The sequence below is a fragment of the Porites lutea genome, chromosome 7 (genome assembly GCF_958299795.1).
Source record: "Porites lutea chromosome 7, jaPorLute2.1, whole genome shotgun sequence".
Classification (NCBI taxonomy): Eukaryota; Metazoa; Cnidaria; class Anthozoa; order Scleractinia; family Poritidae; genus Porites; species Porites lutea.
Genome location: NC_133207.1, coordinates 24,481,818 through 24,499,349, shown reverse-complemented (window position 1 = coordinate 24,499,349; position 17,532 = coordinate 24,481,818). Strand labels below are relative to the sequence as shown.

The window sequence follows — 17,532 nt, the reverse complement described above, 5'->3', positions numbered from 1 at the left end:
GGGGGTTCAAGGGGTTCTGGTATCCCCCTATTCCCCCTTGTTTGTTAAAACACTTACCATGTTACGCCCTTCCCAACGTCTTTTGACGGCACAGGAACCCCAAACTCTCAAGTGAGAATCGTTGTCCACGTATCAGAGATTTTATTTTATAAGGTTTTACATGAGAATTTTAGTAATCGTTATTTAGGTGTCAAAATTAGCAATAAAATTATATCAGAATCTTCTTCTTGTCTCCTTTTTTATTTTCATGTGTTTTTTTTTTTTTTTTTTTTTTGCGCGAGGAGCTCTGTCCGCTCGTTGACTGGAAGGGACTGGGGAAGTGTGGATGGACAGTTTGTGATGTATTATATAAAACGTTTATAGTGGAGGTCGCCGGCCGGCCGTGCATGCACATTTTAGCATTCTCTCGTTTTTCTCTCGAATCTGTATTGTGAAAAACTAAAAATCTTGCCTAAATGATGTCTGAAGAAGTGGAGACAACAACACCTGAGTATTGGTTGAAGCGTTGGGAGGATAATCAAATAGGATGGCACAAAGACACCGTGAATAGGTTTCTCATCAAGTACGCCGATGAGCTGACGCAAGGGCGATCCAGCTTGCGAGTGTTCGTTCCATTGTGCGGAAAAAGTCTGGATCTGTTGTGGTTAGCGGATCAAGGCTACAATGTCGTGGGTGTAGAGTTAGCCAAGCAGGCAGTCGAGGATTTCTTTCAAGAGAACAAGCTGACCTTCAAGCTGGAAAAAGTTAAAATCGTCGCAGCAAGCGATCCAATCGACGTATACAAATGCGTGGAGAAGCAAATAACCATTTTTTGCTGCGATTTATTTGCTCTGACAGCTGAGGACGCTGGTGGAGAATTCGATGCGATATGGGATCGTGGCTCTTTATCTGCAGTGCAACCTGGAGTAGGAGATCGAGGCAAAAGGTACACGAAACATATGCGATCCCTTCTAGCCGCCGATGGAAGGTACATGTTGGAGAGCCACCACTATGAACTTGACCGCGGGAACAAACCACCTGCCAGCATCTCCGAAGAGCTCAGAAGAGAAATTTATGGAGAAGACTTTATAATAAAAGAATTGGAGGTGGAGAGTTTTGCAGAAGATCCAAATAGGCAGGGCCTTAGTTTTGCTTACAACAGGCATTACCATTTGATTACCCCAAAGGCAAATTAACAACCCAATTTGGCCCGGGAGGGGGGCGGAGGGGAGAGGGGGGGGGGGGTGAGTTGGGAATAGGATAGTCTCTTGAGCATGAGGGAAAGGGCGCGTTTTTTGAAAGTCCCTGGTTTGGCTTAAAAAATCTTTGGCTGGCCCCACAATTGTCCCTTTCGTAAACGGTCAGTGCCATTTTTTGACCCGTTATTGAAATCAATTCTATTCAGTAAAAAAGAAAGAAAATCGCAACCCAGGGTCGAACCTGGACCTCGAACCTGGACCTTTCGTATCCTAATCTCTCCTTACTACTACATTACCACACCGACGTACCAAAATTCCGAAAAAATTAAGTACATACACTAGCAATTTGGCTTTCTTAACTGTTACATCAATAACAGGTGACCCTAGCGCTTTCCATAACTTGGTAACGTACATTCAACTTGGGCTTCAACTTTGTTCTTTTCAAGAATATTCAAAAATGTATTATTTTCCTTATTGTAACTTAATCCAGGGAATATATTACACCCATCATGACTAAAGGCTTGGTTACCAATGGTTGCATGGGACCATTAAAAATGGCTATGATGGCAACAACTGTTTACGAAAGGGAAATAGGCGCTGGTGCCGGTTAGTCTTTTTAGGTTAGAGCTATGCACGAGGGGACCTGCGCAAGCTATAAGACTATTAGTTAACTAGGAATACAATTATTGCAACACCTTGTGGAGCTGTAATGCAGCAGCAGTATGACTCCATTGAATCCAGTCAATTAGTAAAAAATATATATGGTTAAAAAAACAAACAAACAAACAAAACAAACAGAGACTGGTTAGGGTTGCTCTTTATATCGGATGGTGATTTTAAAATTTAGCCTTTACACTTAAAAAGTTACCAGGACTTTTGAAAAAAGGAAAAGAAGCAAAGAGAAGAGAAATTTTGCTTTCTGCACATGCACCAACTTTCGAACTTAAGGCATGTGTGTGCTTGGTGAGAAGGGGCAGAGGTAGGGAGAATGAAATATAGGGTCGTGTTGGGGGGGGGGGGGGGGAGGGGAGCAAATCATGTTTGACAACAGTGAAACCATTCTCTTGTATACAAACAAGTAACAACTCTATTAATACCTTGCATATCTAATATCAGCTACATTGGTTGTTAGTTCCCTCTTGTATAGGAGCATAAATATAAAATCTCAATTTGATTGAACTTATCCGTTTCATTACAAATATTAAAATTTCTATTTTAAAACTTCATTTCTTCCAAGAGGCTACATTATTGATTTGACATTGATTATTATCCTATTCGTGGTTCAACAACTTGTTTTTTTTTCTACTTTTATTTTACTTTTGCATTCAGAAATATATGTGAATTAAACTTGTTTCCCTGATCTCTGGCAGCTACTCACAATAGCACTGCCAAATATAGTAAGTAGTAGAATCATTTTTAAAAAAATTTTGTGGTGACCTCTGACCTCTCCGCAGAGGCCTCTTTTTGTTACAGGGAGGCTAGTTTTATTACTTCAATTTCATTGGATAATTTAGAAATGAGAACAAGACTGGGTCGAGTTAACTTTCGCAAAGGCTTCTGGGACTGTTACAAAGGACAGGGAAAAACTGGCCAATGCCACGACGGGGACGACAACGAGATCGCCCAAAAAAACAATAGTCTGCAAGTGCACCAAGCTTTTGTATACATTTTTTTCCCGTTACTGTACGACTAGGACAGAAAAATGCCTAATTTCACATTTTATGGAGGACGTATACAAACAACGGCTAAATTTTTGTTCTCTTTCTGAACTTGAATATGGTTCTTAGGAATATGGCGCAAAAAGAGTTCGCTTGTATTTGACAAAGTAAATGAGTTGGAGTAATCGCGAAAGAGAATGAAAAAACGCAAATTCACTTTTCAAGCGACGTTTTCGTGGCCGTCGAGGTATCGTAAACTCCCTAATAGTTGACCAGCCCATCCCCAGTAATGCCCTCAGAAACAATTGCCGGGCGCATTTCGGCTCCAGTTTCCTCCTCGTTTCTCAAGTGGTGAATGTGGAATACCCAGAACCCAGCGGAGGGATTATTATGCCGGGGTACGTACCTCCCAATCTTCACGGGGCGGCCAAAAAAAAAGCACTCGCCCGCTAATCCCGCCACCTACGCGGGCTAGCCTCTGCGAAGAAGAGAGACTTCTGAGTTATTTGTTTTATTAAAATTAACTAAAACAGGGTCGTACCCAGGGAGGGGTTTCAAGGGGTCCTGGAATCCCCCTTTTCTCTTTCTGCAGAAATGGCTCTATTCATTTGACTTTTCAAATGTCAATGAAAATATTGCTGTGCCAGGCTGCTCGATTTTCTTCTTCAACCTTCCAGGCATCTGCAGCATCACAGGGTACCACCATTTCTGGAAACCTCTCCCGGAAAAACACTGGGTACGTCCTTGAATGATCAGCATGACTTGGCCGCATGCGTTTTCCCGCGATTTCCATCAGCTTCATGCACTTGTCTCGATTTTGATTGGTTCATTGCCCGCCTATGACATCACTGCTACATTGGCCAGGATTATAGCTAACTGCATACTGGAGACCTCTTCAGCAATGATAAGCTGTACTCAGCATTCAGGAAAATAACAACGGCCACAGCGTTACCGGGGTGCTGATCATGGGCTTTGATTATCTTCCAATTTCTCTAAGTATGTTCTGAGGTATGCAATACACAGAGGCTGACGGCGAGCGATTAGGTTAACCAGTCTGACGGGAAGAGCGCCCCCAAAATCAATCTGCAAAAAGCAAAGTAAAGCGCACACAGATTACCTTAAAAAACCTGATAATGGAGAAATCGTGCTGATGTACCAAGTGCGTCTAATTTTTCACTTTAAAAATGATGGAGCTGTCACGTTCGATCGCAGAGTGGCCATGTTGGGTAAACGTACATTCGATTAACCGCAGCGACAGCTTTAATTCAAGGGCGGCGTTTAGTCAAGGGCCCTTTTTACTTAAAAATAACACTTCTGAATTACTGACAACAATTACGATAAATCATGTGTAAATAAAAGGACAGATGTTTTGAGTTCTAACCTCTTGTATTTTTTGCTGAGATAGAATCGTAATTGTCTGGATGGTGTAGATTACCAAGTTGTACCGGACTTTCTTTTCTCACAATCATCGAATGAAGGCCTTAAATTATTTTCCTGTTTGAGTGCGGCGTCTATTATTATTTTGCTTCCACCTGAAGCGTTTATTTGAGGGCGGTGCTTAATCAGTAAATACGGTGCATAATGGGCACTGCAACTCGCTCTGGATGTGATGCACTTGTCAACCAAAACATCAAAGGAGGAGGATAAGGAGGATGGTAAAGGCGAGAAAACGTCGCGTACTTTCTTACTTAACCGTCTTCGTTTTTTCTGCCTAATGCTAAACCTAGTTGATCGCACTTTTTACTCCCTCTAATATTCCTTTGTTCTCGTAATTAGTAAGCTCTGCCACATTATAACAAAAGTTCTTTTTATTATAATTGTATCACAGCTTCCACCAAGTTAAAAAACGTCCTTTAAAAGCCCGCCCGACGAGATACACTATTTTCCCATATTACTTAAAATTACCTGCGAAAGATAAGACACCATTGAATACAGCTGACCATTTTGTAGCACGGGCTCAATTATCCAGCCACTGGAGAAAATCTTTAAAAAAAGATACCGGTAAGTGAAAAAAAAAAAGATATCACAATGCTCTGGCATTACAAAGGAAGAGACACACTCTGAAACGCTGATGAGGCTAAGGAAAGTTCCTATACTCCACCGATCTACAGTTTAAAACCTTCGTGGATAGCACTACTTATCCTTTCCGAAGTCACGAACTACTTTTTATGGACTTCATTCTTTTAGATATTTATCAGAAAAACTATATATTCTGTACCCAATTTCAAGACGTGAATTTTCATAGAAGAAACTTGGCCTAGATAATTTTAGTGTTCGATAAAGATTTAATTATTTTAATTCTTGTAATTTCCGCTAAGAGACATAAGCTACATTGTTGTCACACAGTGCAACTTAAAATAAAGTTTATGGACGAAAGTTTAAAGAGACAAAAATGAAAAAATCACAAACTGACGATCAAAAAGCGAGATGCTGTAAGAAAGCGGCGACGATACCCCTTTCGCAAGACGAGTGAGAAATACTACAATTCTCTAAACTTTTACAATGGGGAGCACATTACCTTGCCCCTTGTAATATCCTTGGTTGGTGGCAGCTCCGGGATATCCACTGAGAGCGCTGCCAATACGTATCTCTCAGGCTACAACAAGAATATAAGTACAGTCATAAAAAATAATCTTGATATCTTTACTAGCCGGAGAAAACAGCGACGCATCCTCTGGTTTTCCCGCGAAATGACGTCTAGGAACGAGCACAGTGCAGGAATGCTATACTGATGACGTGTCACTACCCAGATCTGGGTAGTGCTTCTGATTACTTCAGAACGTGCACCAATGTCAAGTTACGGACACCCGCTTAATACGGACACCTCATTATTACGGACAGTTTGTTCTGTCCCTCGGTGGGGGGGGAGGCACTCCCTTATATAAGCCAAAGAGGTATGTTCCGCCCCAAAGGGTATGGTTTCTGCGCCGTTTTGGTCTGAAAACGGGTACAGACTCTGCCCATTTTGGTCTGGAATCGGGTGTGGTTTTCAAGGGAACTACGGGAGTGTATGAAAGTACTTATCGTTTCAATTCCAAATGAATAAGAAAGAAAGAGAAATAAGTGAATTCGAAATGGATTTTAAGAATCTTTCCTGTTGGCGTTCTAATCTGAGCAATGATGACATAATTCCTTAGAGGCCAGGTCTGAAAACGGGTGTAAAAATGACTTTTTAAAGTCTCAAATAGGGTCAGGAGTTGGAGAACTGGGTGGCACACCTCCGCCAAGAATTCCAAGGAGTAGTCTATAGAGACCCCAGCTTGCGACGTCATAGACGAGAGGAAAAGGAAGGAAACTGAAGAGAGTATTGATTTCAGTTCTATTTTAAGGTTGGTGTTCACATGACCTCTCCTTTCGTTACGTTTGCGTGACTTTTTACAGCGATCGTAACGATGCCATCATGGAAATGGGAACTAGCCTTATCTTGTGGAGTACCCTGGGGTTTGGCAGCCAAACTCACCTCAACTCGCTCAGACGTTAACATAACAAAATCGCGCGATTGCTTTACGAAGCACTGTGTTGTTTCATGATGAAGGTAAACTGAAACACACAAAAAAACATATAAACAGAAGAAATCATTGGAAATCGATACCGATTTCGAAATCGGTTTTATTACAGTTCAGGGTTCGTACACTTTTTCTGTCGTAAAATTCAAGGACTTTCAAGGACCACATTTTTAAATTTCAAGGACTTATTTATTACTTTTAACCTAGGTTCCAAATAAACTATAAAAATATTCTGATAATAATGGGCCTTTTTCCTTAATGGCAACCATTTTTAATGAAAATTCGTTTGTGATTGCCTAGCAAAGAATTACCTTCCGTAATGAACAAGACAATAATAGTGACGATGCCTCTTATCAAATGTTCTTCGATCAAAATTCAAGGACTTTCAAGGACCAAAATGAACGAAAGAGAATTTCAAGGACTTTCAAGGTCTTGAAAAAGGACTCAAAAAATTCAAGGGCTTTTAAGACGTGTACGAGCCCTGAATTTACTGTTTTGAAACTTGTAATATTTTCTACTTACTTATTTTTGTTTGTTCGTCAATTTGCCTCACTAATCTAGTTTTCTGTTGAGAAATAAAAGCCAACACAGCTGTCAAATAAACATTTACAGACGCCCCACCATCGCCAAAGATCTTAGGCGTCAAATAACAATGCATATATGCAATTAAGTCAAAACCACCATAGCGACCATGCTACGGGGAATAAAAACCAATTACAGCAGTCGTATTAACGAGGCTGAGAGAAGCAGATGACTCATTTTTTTAGGACATTTGAGCAGGGAGAATCTCGTCGCATGCAACAACTAGGTGGTCGCAAAAACGCGATGGTCCTACGGTGGGGTTTCACTCTAAGCCCTTTTTACTCTGAATATTATCAATAACAAAGTGACTTTCAGGAGCTGATGAGGAACGGCGAGGCCTATCGTACACAAACAAAGGTGATTATACAGTCGAACCTCGCTTTACAGACATCTCGTCATTAGGAACTTTAAGATCCAACGACGCGCGGGCGACGAGAACGTCGTTTAAAAAGTTAATTTGCGTGCTTTCAGTCTTTATCGCAGTTATTCCTAACCACTTCCTACGTCAAATGTAGGCGAACCCTCCTGGAATGGAATTCCTAGGGACCATATCCAAGTTCGGAAACAGAAATAAAATTTCGCCGTTGCTTGTTTACGTACTCTATAAAACGCGAAATTAGGCATTTTCACGTCGTAGTCGTACAAAAACGGGCAAAGAAATGTACAAAAAAGCGTGATGCACGTGCAAAGTTGTTGTTTTGCTGATAAAACCTATTGTTTTTTTGACGTTCTCTTTGCCGTCGGTGTCGTTGGATCTTAAAGTCCCTCATGTCGACAGTTTTCTTTGGCCTTTGGGAAAGCCCTAACATTTTCTCTCATTTCAAACCGCGTAATACTCACACCCGTAAATGCGGACAACGGGCACTTGTTTCTTACCTAATAAACAGATTCTTTCATAGAAAGTCAAGCCCGCTAATGCCGACACTTTATTATTAACTGTGTGTTAATTAAACCAGTATTAAAACGATGTAACCAATTTCCAAAAAAAGTATTTTACAAGTCTATTCTCACCCAGACTATCGTAATGAATGCTCACAATTCAAAATGCAACAATTGTGTTCAAAAAAAGAAAAAGAAAAAAACAATAGAAAGACTACTCTGCTATACAGCTGTTTTTTAATGTCGTCACGCGACGCTCCTTGGGGAGGAGCGTTGCGTGACGACACTAAAAACGGCTGTGTAGCAGACTATAGAAAGACCCTCTCAAAAAAACCCTAGTGTTTTATACCTTGAGCATCTTGTCGTACATGTAACGAGTCGTGTAATTCCGGATTGCTTGCCACACTGCAGGCGGCTTCACTTTGATCATTCCTTTGCCTAAGAAACTAATGAGAGAAGAAATGAAAAATGGTAGAAATATGGGCAAAGACGTAGAAAATGGCCAGTTAATGTAAATATGTTTTCATTTGTGTACAAGAAAGGAAGTTCGTTGGGTTGAAAATGCCCCGTTAAGGCAGAAAAAAAAATTAAAAATAAAATAAAAAATCCTTTTCACTGAAGGCCATATGTCACTTGCACGCCCAATGTTACACAAACAGAAAGTTATTACCTGTGAATTTTCTCTCCTGGACTGATCTTTCGCAAAATAACGACGTCTTTTTCGATACTTTGATAACTGAAAAGAAGGAAGAGAGAAAGGATTAAGTTTAACACGATTACACTGACGGGGGGCAATCCGTAGTCACCAGGCAACCTGGTCACCAGGAGCGTCCGTTTAAGATGGCAGAAGATGGGCGAAAGCAGAGTCATTACGTCACGTTGCCATAGTAACAAAATGTCTGGATTGTTGAGCTCCAAAATTTTGCTACCATGCTAACGTGACGTCACACTTCTCCTCTTATTATAACAAGAAGCTTATAATACAGCCCGCTTGACTTAAGACGACTGATTCAAACGGCGAAATCAGGTCAAACGAAGGAAAGATATCATTCAAATTATGTCAGTTTGAATTGTGAGAAATGATTAAAATATATATTTCTTTAAATATTTTGATCGGCGCCTGAGAAAAACGCGCTAACAATCAGATGACACCACAGTCTTTCCTGAATCTAAGCTTGAATGAGCTACCGAACAGAACAACCAAACCAAAGAGATTCAAATCCTTCTGTCGCAGCCAGCTAGGTTTTGTATTACTAATATGACTGCGAAGCGTTTGCCAGAGCCGGGCCACGTCTGTCACATACTTGCTTAATACTCCAACAAATTTATGCATGGCTTTGTTAAATTTCTCATTGTTTTTCTTCGTCCTTTATTGTTATGCTTTTGTACAGTATTGTAATGTGAAGACAATACAATACAATGCCATGAATAAATTTGTCGGAGTATTGGACAACCCTCGTCTGTCGCGGTTTATCTGGAACGCAAAATAATTCGAAACAGGTATAATCGCAGACTAACTTAGACGATGGCTTATAACAAACAATGGACCTCCCGATCGTTTCAAAAGTGGGTTGTTTGAAGCAGATAAAGGCAATTCGCTTCTGCTTTATATGCACACTCGACACTATTCACAATGAACACCTTTGATACACTAGGACTGGGCAATTGAGGAGGGAACTGGGCCGACATAACTTTCCCAAAGACGTCTGGAACTGTTACTAGTGACAGGGAAAACAATTGGCCAATAGCTGACCAGCGTGTCCCCAGTTACGATCCCAGACACAATTGCGGGACACATTTCGACCCCAGTTCCCTTGCTACTTTGGCGGAGCGCAAAGTAAAGCCACCCATCTGGCTACTAAGAAGGTATGTACCTCCATTCTTGCTCTGAAGATCCCATTTCACTCATCTCCTCTGACATTGAAATTTCCACTTTGGAAGCTAACAGTACCTTCAAACATCAAGGAAAAAGTGTTGAACTTTGGGAGAAACATAAAATCAAACAAATTTACATTTGGAACCCCATGACTACCGGATTTGTGATGTAAACATTGATTACTGTCACCAGTATGGAATTTCTGTTCTCGCTTCTTGGACGTCATTTTGAGGGGAAACTAGTGGTAACGTCGCGAGATGTTGGCTGTTTTCCCAAGCATAAAACATGAATAAGCATATATACCTCTGCCAACAAAATTTTATGCAATCAGAGTAAAATAACCGCGAGAATTGACCGAAAACAGTGGACCATTAAACAAGCAGCTTCCAATCCTCATGAACAATCCTACGTCAAAAAGGCACTATTTGCAATCTAACTCCCCTACTAAAACTGTAGGGCGACCATAAAAAGGTAAAAGATGTTTACAGATCAGTAGCTCCCCTACTATACGACTAAGGTTTGGCACCAAAGACTATGTCACGCAATTTCCACAGAAGAAATGGACAGAAACTAGAAAAAAAATAAAAATAAAACTAAACTCTGCGACTTACCTCTCCTAATAAATTAGCTGCTGCTTGGCTACCAAGTGTTTTAAAATCTATGTTATGTCTGTCCACTAAAACAAGTACAAAACAAATAAGATGTATCGGATTATTTCATAATAATGTTCCAATGACAGTGGTTTTCGAACAGTTGCGCGAAGAGTAGCCAAACTTTATTACTCTAATCAGTCATGTCCAATCAATGGTAATCAATAGAATCGGTTTACTGTAGCATAAACAATATAAACTCACAAATTCAGTGTCAGGTCTGCAATTTATATTCGTTCAAGTCTACTTAGTGAAGGTCACGGCAGAAGTGTCTGTTATGGCTGTTTTGTGATAACGGTTGTTGTAGTGATAACGGTTTTCTTTTCTACCAGACGTGGCTCGGCTGTTAATGCTAGTCATGAATATCAAAAACACTATTGATAAACTACTACAAATTTACAAATTGATTCTAGTAAGGCGATAACAGTCGCCTACTTACAGAATGGTAGTTGCATATTCTCATCTGTGGCTGGGAACATTTCTCCCGAGTCCTGTAAGAAAGTTGATAATTATAGTCAAATTAAATCTCCTGATTTCAGACACCAAAGTGACAAAGCCAAGTGTGCGCATTACGAACGCGAGGGGGCATATTCATTTCCCTGTATTTTACATCATAGAATTTAGCAATTTTTCTTAAACTTCGGGTTTCTGCTTATGACAGCATTTAGAATGAAAAGGTAAGTGACAAATATTTGGGCTACCAAATATTGATTCTATTGATCCTAGGAAACACTAGTTTTGAGCCCCGTTTCCCGAGAGCCAGTGTTGGGCAGCTGATGGACATTTTAAAGTTGCGCTAGACTGCTAGAAGTCCCTCAGGATTATCGCGTGGGCAAAGATGTTACGTTCGTGCGAGCGAGAAAAAGGCGAGAGGAAGACATCTGAAACGACCTTTCCTTTTTTCTTGTCCCTCGCGCGTTTGCCTCGCTCGCTCGCACGTAAAATGCTCTCCCGCGCAAGAAACCTTAGAAACTGCTAAAGAAACTGCTATCAGTCTGAGGTTGCGCATGCGACTGGACCATAGTCTAAGTCTTGTATCGCAATAAATACAGAGGAGAAGTTTGACGTCACGTTACTATAGTAGCAAAATTTCTGGATCACAACACTAGGGAGTTTTTGCAACAACAAAAACGCAATAGGTTTAGATTTGCAAAAGAATTTGCACGTGCATGACGCTTTTTTTGCACATTTTCTTAGCCGTTTTTGCACGACTGCGAGATGAAACTTTCTAATTTCCCTCGCCCACTTTGTCGAGCAGGTGAGCACAACACAAAAAATTTCTTTTTCTCTTTCTTAACTTACATACGGTCCTTTCGGATTCAACCCACAAAAATTTCGCCAACATTTGACAAATTAAATGAAATTAACCCATTCGCCACTGAACCGCCCGTAACCGCCCGTACGGATCCACGTCCTTTCTACCCTTTGTGACGTCATCAGTTTTAACGGTCAAGGGCAACTTCGTCCGCTAACTTGTGTAGAGTGAAGAGATCTTTCAAACCATACCAGAATGAGCACAATTCCGTCAAGGACACCGAAGAAAGAGGCAAAAAACCAAGTAACATTGACCTGAAAATCTCCATGAAAATCTTGTTCCATTGCCCACTTACCTTTCCTTTCACCTAATCCTAAGATCCTAAAAGCTTTCCTAAAAACTATTCCCACCAAAATGAAGCCTACTAAATGCCCAGCAAGAGAAAAAAAAATGAGGCAAGAAAAGCGAAAAAAGAGGGGAGGAGAGAGAGCGAAATTTTGCTTTCTGCGCATGCCCGAACTTCGCAAGCTGATATTTTGCATCTGGATCAGAAGGCCGTGAAGTATACGACCTGTAAACCGGTTTGTGGTAAGTTTTAGCTCTTTATAGCACGACAGTGACCAGAAAACCACTCGACTAGCTTCAAAACGCGTTTTTCGGCAAAATCTCCAGGAGCGAATGGGTTAAATAAGATCGATGAAGTTTGAAACAGTGCGATTCCACTTTTTAAGTGAAGTTTTGATTTGTTGTCATCCAGAAATTTGGCTACCATGGCAACGTGACGTAACGACTTCTCCTCTCTATTACGGGGCCGTTTTTTGGGGACGCCATTCGGCCCAGTTTCCCGCGCAACTTCGTAAAGGCCGATAAAAGAAGCGGCAGCGTCTCCAAAACAGTCCCATAATGCAGTTCGACATAACATGGACCCAGTCTCACGCCGCGACTTCAAAACAGTCAGGTCTTACCGTAAAGTTACTTGGTTCTCGTCTACTGTCCATATCACTAGAAGACACGTCATCTTCAAAATGTTTTTCTACTAAGCTCCACTCCAGGACTGATTCCTTCTCTTCGCGTTCAGCCGCCTCGCCCGCGCGAGGGAGTCGAGCTTCCTTGGCTTTCATTAACTCTGTCCATAAATCAACGCCTAACTTTTGGATCTCTGACATTTCTCCACTGTTAGACGCTACATCTGCTTGGTAAAGGGCTTCCAGTTTGTCGCGTAAAACCGCAACAGCCTCGGGCTGAGATGACGTCACTTTGTTTACGAGTCTAACTGGAAGTTTTCCTGTACAATAAAGTAAATTTACAGATACTCATTTTTTACTTACTTACTTCTATTTTTTTTTAAATATGAATACAGCAGTCAAGGTAAGTAAAACTAACCTACCATTATAAAAGGGCCATTGGGCTTACAGAAATGGCGCTATATAAATTTTGCGTCATCACTATCACCGATCAGTTACAAGGCATAGCTTAAGAAGGAACTTTAAGAAAAAAATTGGACAACTGAAATACCAAAATTGTCCAGAAAAACCCTGAAATGCTCAGGCATATAAACGACGAAAAACTGGGCAAGAGGATAGCATACGCGTGAAGTATTATACACGTATGACGTATGAATCATCAGCGAAAGGGGAAACTTACCTTTTAAGTCGACTCGTGTGATGTAGGTAACAAGACAGCTGGGGGGATCAGAACTAAGTTCCTTTACCACAAAACCACCAATAATGATCTCCGCTCTGAATAATAAAAAGCACAAGCCAGATGATGAAAAAAATGTTCGTAAAATCATCTAGTGGGTATAGAATTTTTCGTACCTTACGAGATCTTTCACTTCTGGACAATTCTCATGCTCCGCCTACAAAAGATAATTGAAATACAGTCGAAGCTCTCCTTACGACCACTCTCGTGAGCGACCAGCTCTAGTTACAAGAGGGGGGTGAATAGGGGTATGCAAATCCGCCGCTCCGTTATGATTTATTAACCAAATCCGCCGTTAAAATTCCGCCCTGAATCCGAAATCCGGGCAAAAATATTTAATTACACGCAAAGTCCAAAATCCGGGCCCAAAAAATAGATGAATCCGCAATCCGCTGCAATTGCAGGATCCGGAAATCCGTTAAAATCTCACTTTGAATCCGAAATCCGGGAAAAAATATTTTCAAAATCCGCCGATCCGTTCGCCTATTCAACAACCCTCTAACAACCACCTTTGTGAAACCCCGTTTGAACTGTGACTTAGACTCTGTAATGAAAAGCTCTCGGAAGCGACCGATCCCGTAAGCTCTCGTAAGCGACCACTTTTGGGATTACCAAACGGTACTTTTCCTTTGTTTTTAAGCTCTCGTAAGCGAACACTCTGAGTCTAATTCATATGGAACAACATCATAATGAAACTGCACACTGCGCTAATGGTTCGATGATAAAGATCTTGTAGACCTTGTTCAGCGCAGTATAAGCGACCACCGTCTATTGTTTCACCATGCGGTCACTTAAAGCTCATTCTCGTAAGCGACTAGTCTGCTACACGGCCATTTTTAGTGTCGTCACGCAACGCTCCTCGTGGGGAGGAGCGTTGCGTGACGACACTAAAAACGGCTGTGTAGCAGACTAGTAAGCGACCAGCTCTAGTTACCACCACTTTTTCGAATTTCCAAGGTGGTCGCTTACGTGAGCTTCGACTGTTACTATTAATCAACTCAAAATATCTAGGTAAAAAGTCGACAGCAAAATGGTAACAGAACGGGACAAGCTTGTGAGAACAGTTTTTCCTAAACAGCCAGTTTAGAAAAAACGCGATTATGAAGACATAAAAAGATAAACATTTAGGGGAATGTGAACACTTAAGGTCTTGGGACGTTTAAAATAGCCATACATACTGCTTCATACGCTTGGCAAAATACACCCTCTGCCAGCTCCCTGAGAACAACAAAATTACAAAAGTCACGACCACTGGCCGGCCATACTGGTTTGAACTGTGTCCGAGCAACCTGAAAGAAAGGCATAATATCAATAATAGTTATTAGAGACCTTAAGATAGAATGTTTCTGCCTACAGGTAACGGGTAGAGAAGTGTATTTGCCACTCTGCTACATAAAAGGCGACCAAGTTTTCCTGGATGACGGCTCGAAACGCAAACCTCACATTTAGAGTCTTTATTGCCAATAACATCATGAAAACAGAAAACCAATAACAACGTAGCCTGCGAGCAAGCTCTCTGGGGCTGTCGCGTCTACTCTCGCGTGCCGCTCTCGCGTTTTACTTTTGAAGATACCCCAAAATAGGGAGCTTGCTCACAGGCTGGGAAGATCTAGGGTCGGCGTCATGACGTCACTGATAACAACGCAAGTTACCGGCAATTGACCAGTCAGATCAAAAGAGAGAAGTCGTTACGTCACTTTGCCATCGTAGCAAAATTTCTGGAGGACAACAAACCGAAAACATCACTTTGTGAATTCGCACTGCTTTAAACTTCATCAATCTTTTGCAGTTTCATTTAATTTGTCAAATGCTAGCGAAAATTTCTGTGATTGACCCCGAAAGACAGTACCTATCTTGGGTCGGGATGACAGGATTAACCCATTATACCCTAAGATCAAAATGTGAATTCTCATTTGTTACTCCTTTTCATTTCACTTAGAAGTAGTGGGGACAAGTTGATAAAATATCAAGCAAATTCATCCTGTGTGATCATGTCCGTAATTCTCATGACCACTCTGTTTTATAAAACATTAATATTACAAGGAGAAACTTGATGCTGATCACTCTTAGGGCTTAAAGGGTCAAATAACTCTATTATAGAGGCCCTCTTTTATATATAGCTGGTATGAGATGTACTGTGTGTTGATGTTGTTGTTGTATCGCTACCATGAACGAGATTGATGTATTTTTCGGCAGGTACCATTTAACAAAAATAGTGACGTTAAATAGGAGACACGCTGAAACAAGGTCCAATGAAAATTAAAAAATAAAGGACCAAAAAGGGAGTTTCACTAGGATCGCCCAATAACATGTGTAGCCGGGTATAAATACCTTTGTAATTGGGTCATATTGCTCTACTGTTTCACCTGTGAAAAAAAAAATCAATAATATTTCAAAAAAAAAAAAAAATCAGTTAAATTTTAAAGGAATTAACAACTAAGAGCGCCTCAAGTGCGTGAGGTCAGCGGTCTTTGGCATGCTCATGCCCAGTAGCTGGCTACATCGATCATGTGATTCTTTAGCGCGTTCAGTTTTCCTTCGTGCTAGGTTCTGTCAGCCATTTTCTCCCCCCCCCCCTCCCTCTAGGCTTTGTTGGTTTTTCTCCACTTCTGTTTTCAGTGTGACTGGTCCCTTTTCCTTTCCTTTCGTGTGGGGGCTTATGGCTGGGTTGCGCTGTTGTGCCAGTCATGGGAGCATTATTTCAATCTAGGGGCTGGCTGCCAATAGTGGAAGCCACTGGATACGCCAGGCACCCAACCTCCATTTTAGCGATGCAGTTGTTAAAAGTCCTCGTGGAAGGGGGTCTCGCGGAACCGCCTTAACTAAATACCTAAGAAAACGAGCACAAACTAGGTGCGAGTATTTTTCTTTCGGTCTACTAGCGCAAGAGGGTTTTTAAGCAAACCAAGTTACCAAGCAACACAAAAGTACTCCATTTAAATCAAGCCAATCACGGCAGAGGCAAACAATCCAAACAACCAATAAGAAATCAGAGCGAAGAATGTGAAGTGAAACGCGCGGGAAAACATGAGAGCGCAAAACAATGGAATTTAGCACACTTATGATTGGCTAAGGAAGTGGCGCGAGATTTTCTAAGCCAACCACAAAGCAAAGTAACGCAAGAGGACTCTACTGAATATAGTTCTGTTTCGTCAAGTGAATTACCTTTCACAAACAAGTCATCCCACTCTCCTCTGAAATCCAGTGACTCAACATACGCTAAAATATAATGGATTGGTGCACAAATCACTGAAGTTCCTTTTAAACAATCCCATGGTCTCTCTCCAGCTCTAGGAGGCCGTTTCATAATGTCGACACCTCTAAAAAAACAAACCTGTGTTAGTTGATGGAGCGATTCTGAGCATTTCCTCCCAGGGTGAATTTAAAGACACGTGACGCATTTGAGTAGGGACTGAATAAAACGATTTCTTGCATAAATCAGCTGTATTTACGAAACATAAACATGATGAACAAACTACAACAATTTACAACGCAAGCGAAAAAAAAAAAACATATCGAAAAAAGCAAAGGGGGGGTCCGAGCCCCTGAAGACTAACTTAGGGCCTAGTTCCCACACGTCCGAACAATCTTTCAGTTCCGAACAGGGACCTTACGAAACTACGATAGCAATGGCAACAAAAACGACTAAACAAGTTCACATGTTTGTTTGTTAGTTTCTTTGTTTTGTCACGTGTTTACTCACGTGACATTGCTTTTATCCCATCAATCCTAAAGCGCGTGCAAAGACGGCGGTTATCCTTAATATTGTCCACTTAAAATAACTTACTTAACATTTCCAACAGTAATCCAGCCATCGGTTCCTTCAGTTCCCTCATACACTTCATTGAGTTTTTGAAGCAAATTGTCTACCCTTTGAATGTTGCATGAAAGCAAACACAACAACTGTCAGTAGTGTTACCTAGAGGAAGCTGCAGCGCTTATTACATTTTAGACCTTTTTGATCGGGTACTACAGTAATTCGGGAGAGTGGTACTTGTCAAAAAAGACAAATGGCACAAAAATAATAATTTCATCAATAAAATATATAAATATTGTGAGATTCTACAAGAAAGAAAGAATAACATTTGACTCCAAGCATAAATAAACTTCTGTGAGAAAGATTAAGTTTCTACACTTCTTCTTTTGTGATCAATAATTATTTCCACCGTTGAGATTAAAATTGTTCCATTAAAGTGCTGGCGTTTTCTTGTTAAGGAATCTGGCTATTAATTGAATTGGCCCAATGT

The 17,532-nt window shown here is 40.9% G+C and overlaps 2 protein-coding genes across 3 annotated transcripts in view; one reads left to right on the top strand and one right to left on the bottom strand.

The window, feature by feature from the left end:
- The first annotated feature begins 351 nt into the window (after window positions 1-351).
- On the top strand, window positions 352-1,194 carry LOC140943303 (thiopurine S-methyltransferase-like). The gene has a single exon (XM_073392384.1). It carries the CDS (start codon window positions 456-458, stop codon window positions 1,173-1,175), a length of 720 nt encoding a protein of 239 aa, XP_073248485.1. The 5' UTR covers window positions 352-455; the 3' UTR covers window positions 1,176-1,194.
- A 1,043-nt stretch (window positions 1,195-2,237) lies between these two features.
- The window catches only part of LOC140943289 (uncharacterized), a 24,983-nt gene continuing 9,688 nt past the window's right edge, over window positions 2,238-17,532 (bottom strand). The window contains exons 9-25 of one of the 2 annotated variants that reach the window (XM_073392365.1): window positions 17,073-17,156; window positions 16,451-16,605; window positions 15,617-15,651; window positions 14,464-14,574; window positions 13,402-13,442; window positions 13,229-13,323; window positions 12,550-12,869; window positions 10,769-10,820; window positions 10,291-10,355; window positions 9,678-9,754; window positions 8,474-8,539; window positions 8,153-8,249; window positions 6,865-6,907; window positions 6,297-6,376; window positions 5,355-5,432; window positions 4,742-4,819; window positions 2,238-3,919 (exon numbers count right to left, since the gene is read on the bottom strand). In XM_073392365.1, the coding sequence (XP_073248466.1) occupies window positions 3,800-3,919; window positions 4,742-4,819; window positions 5,355-5,432; window positions 6,297-6,376; window positions 6,865-6,907; window positions 8,153-8,249; window positions 8,474-8,539; window positions 9,678-9,754; window positions 10,291-10,355; window positions 10,769-10,820; window positions 12,550-12,869; window positions 13,229-13,323; window positions 13,402-13,442; window positions 14,464-14,574; window positions 15,617-15,651; window positions 16,451-16,605; window positions 17,073-17,156 (1,597 nt within the window). In that variant the 3' untranslated portion in view covers window positions 2,238-3,799. Of the gene's footprint in view, window positions 3,920-4,741; window positions 4,820-5,354; window positions 5,433-6,296; window positions 6,377-6,864; window positions 6,908-8,152; window positions 8,250-8,473; window positions 8,540-9,677; window positions 9,755-10,290; window positions 10,356-10,768; window positions 10,821-12,549; window positions 12,870-13,228; window positions 13,324-13,401; window positions 13,443-14,463; window positions 14,575-15,616; window positions 15,652-16,450; window positions 16,606-17,072; window positions 17,157-17,532 lie in introns of those variants that run through there. The other variant, XR_012166599.1, reaches the window with a different exon arrangement.

Coding starts and splice junctions, on each gene's coding strand:
- LOC140943303 (XM_073392384.1), top strand. CDS start 456: ATGATGTCTGAAGAAGTGGAGACAACAACACCTGAGTATTGGTTGAAG.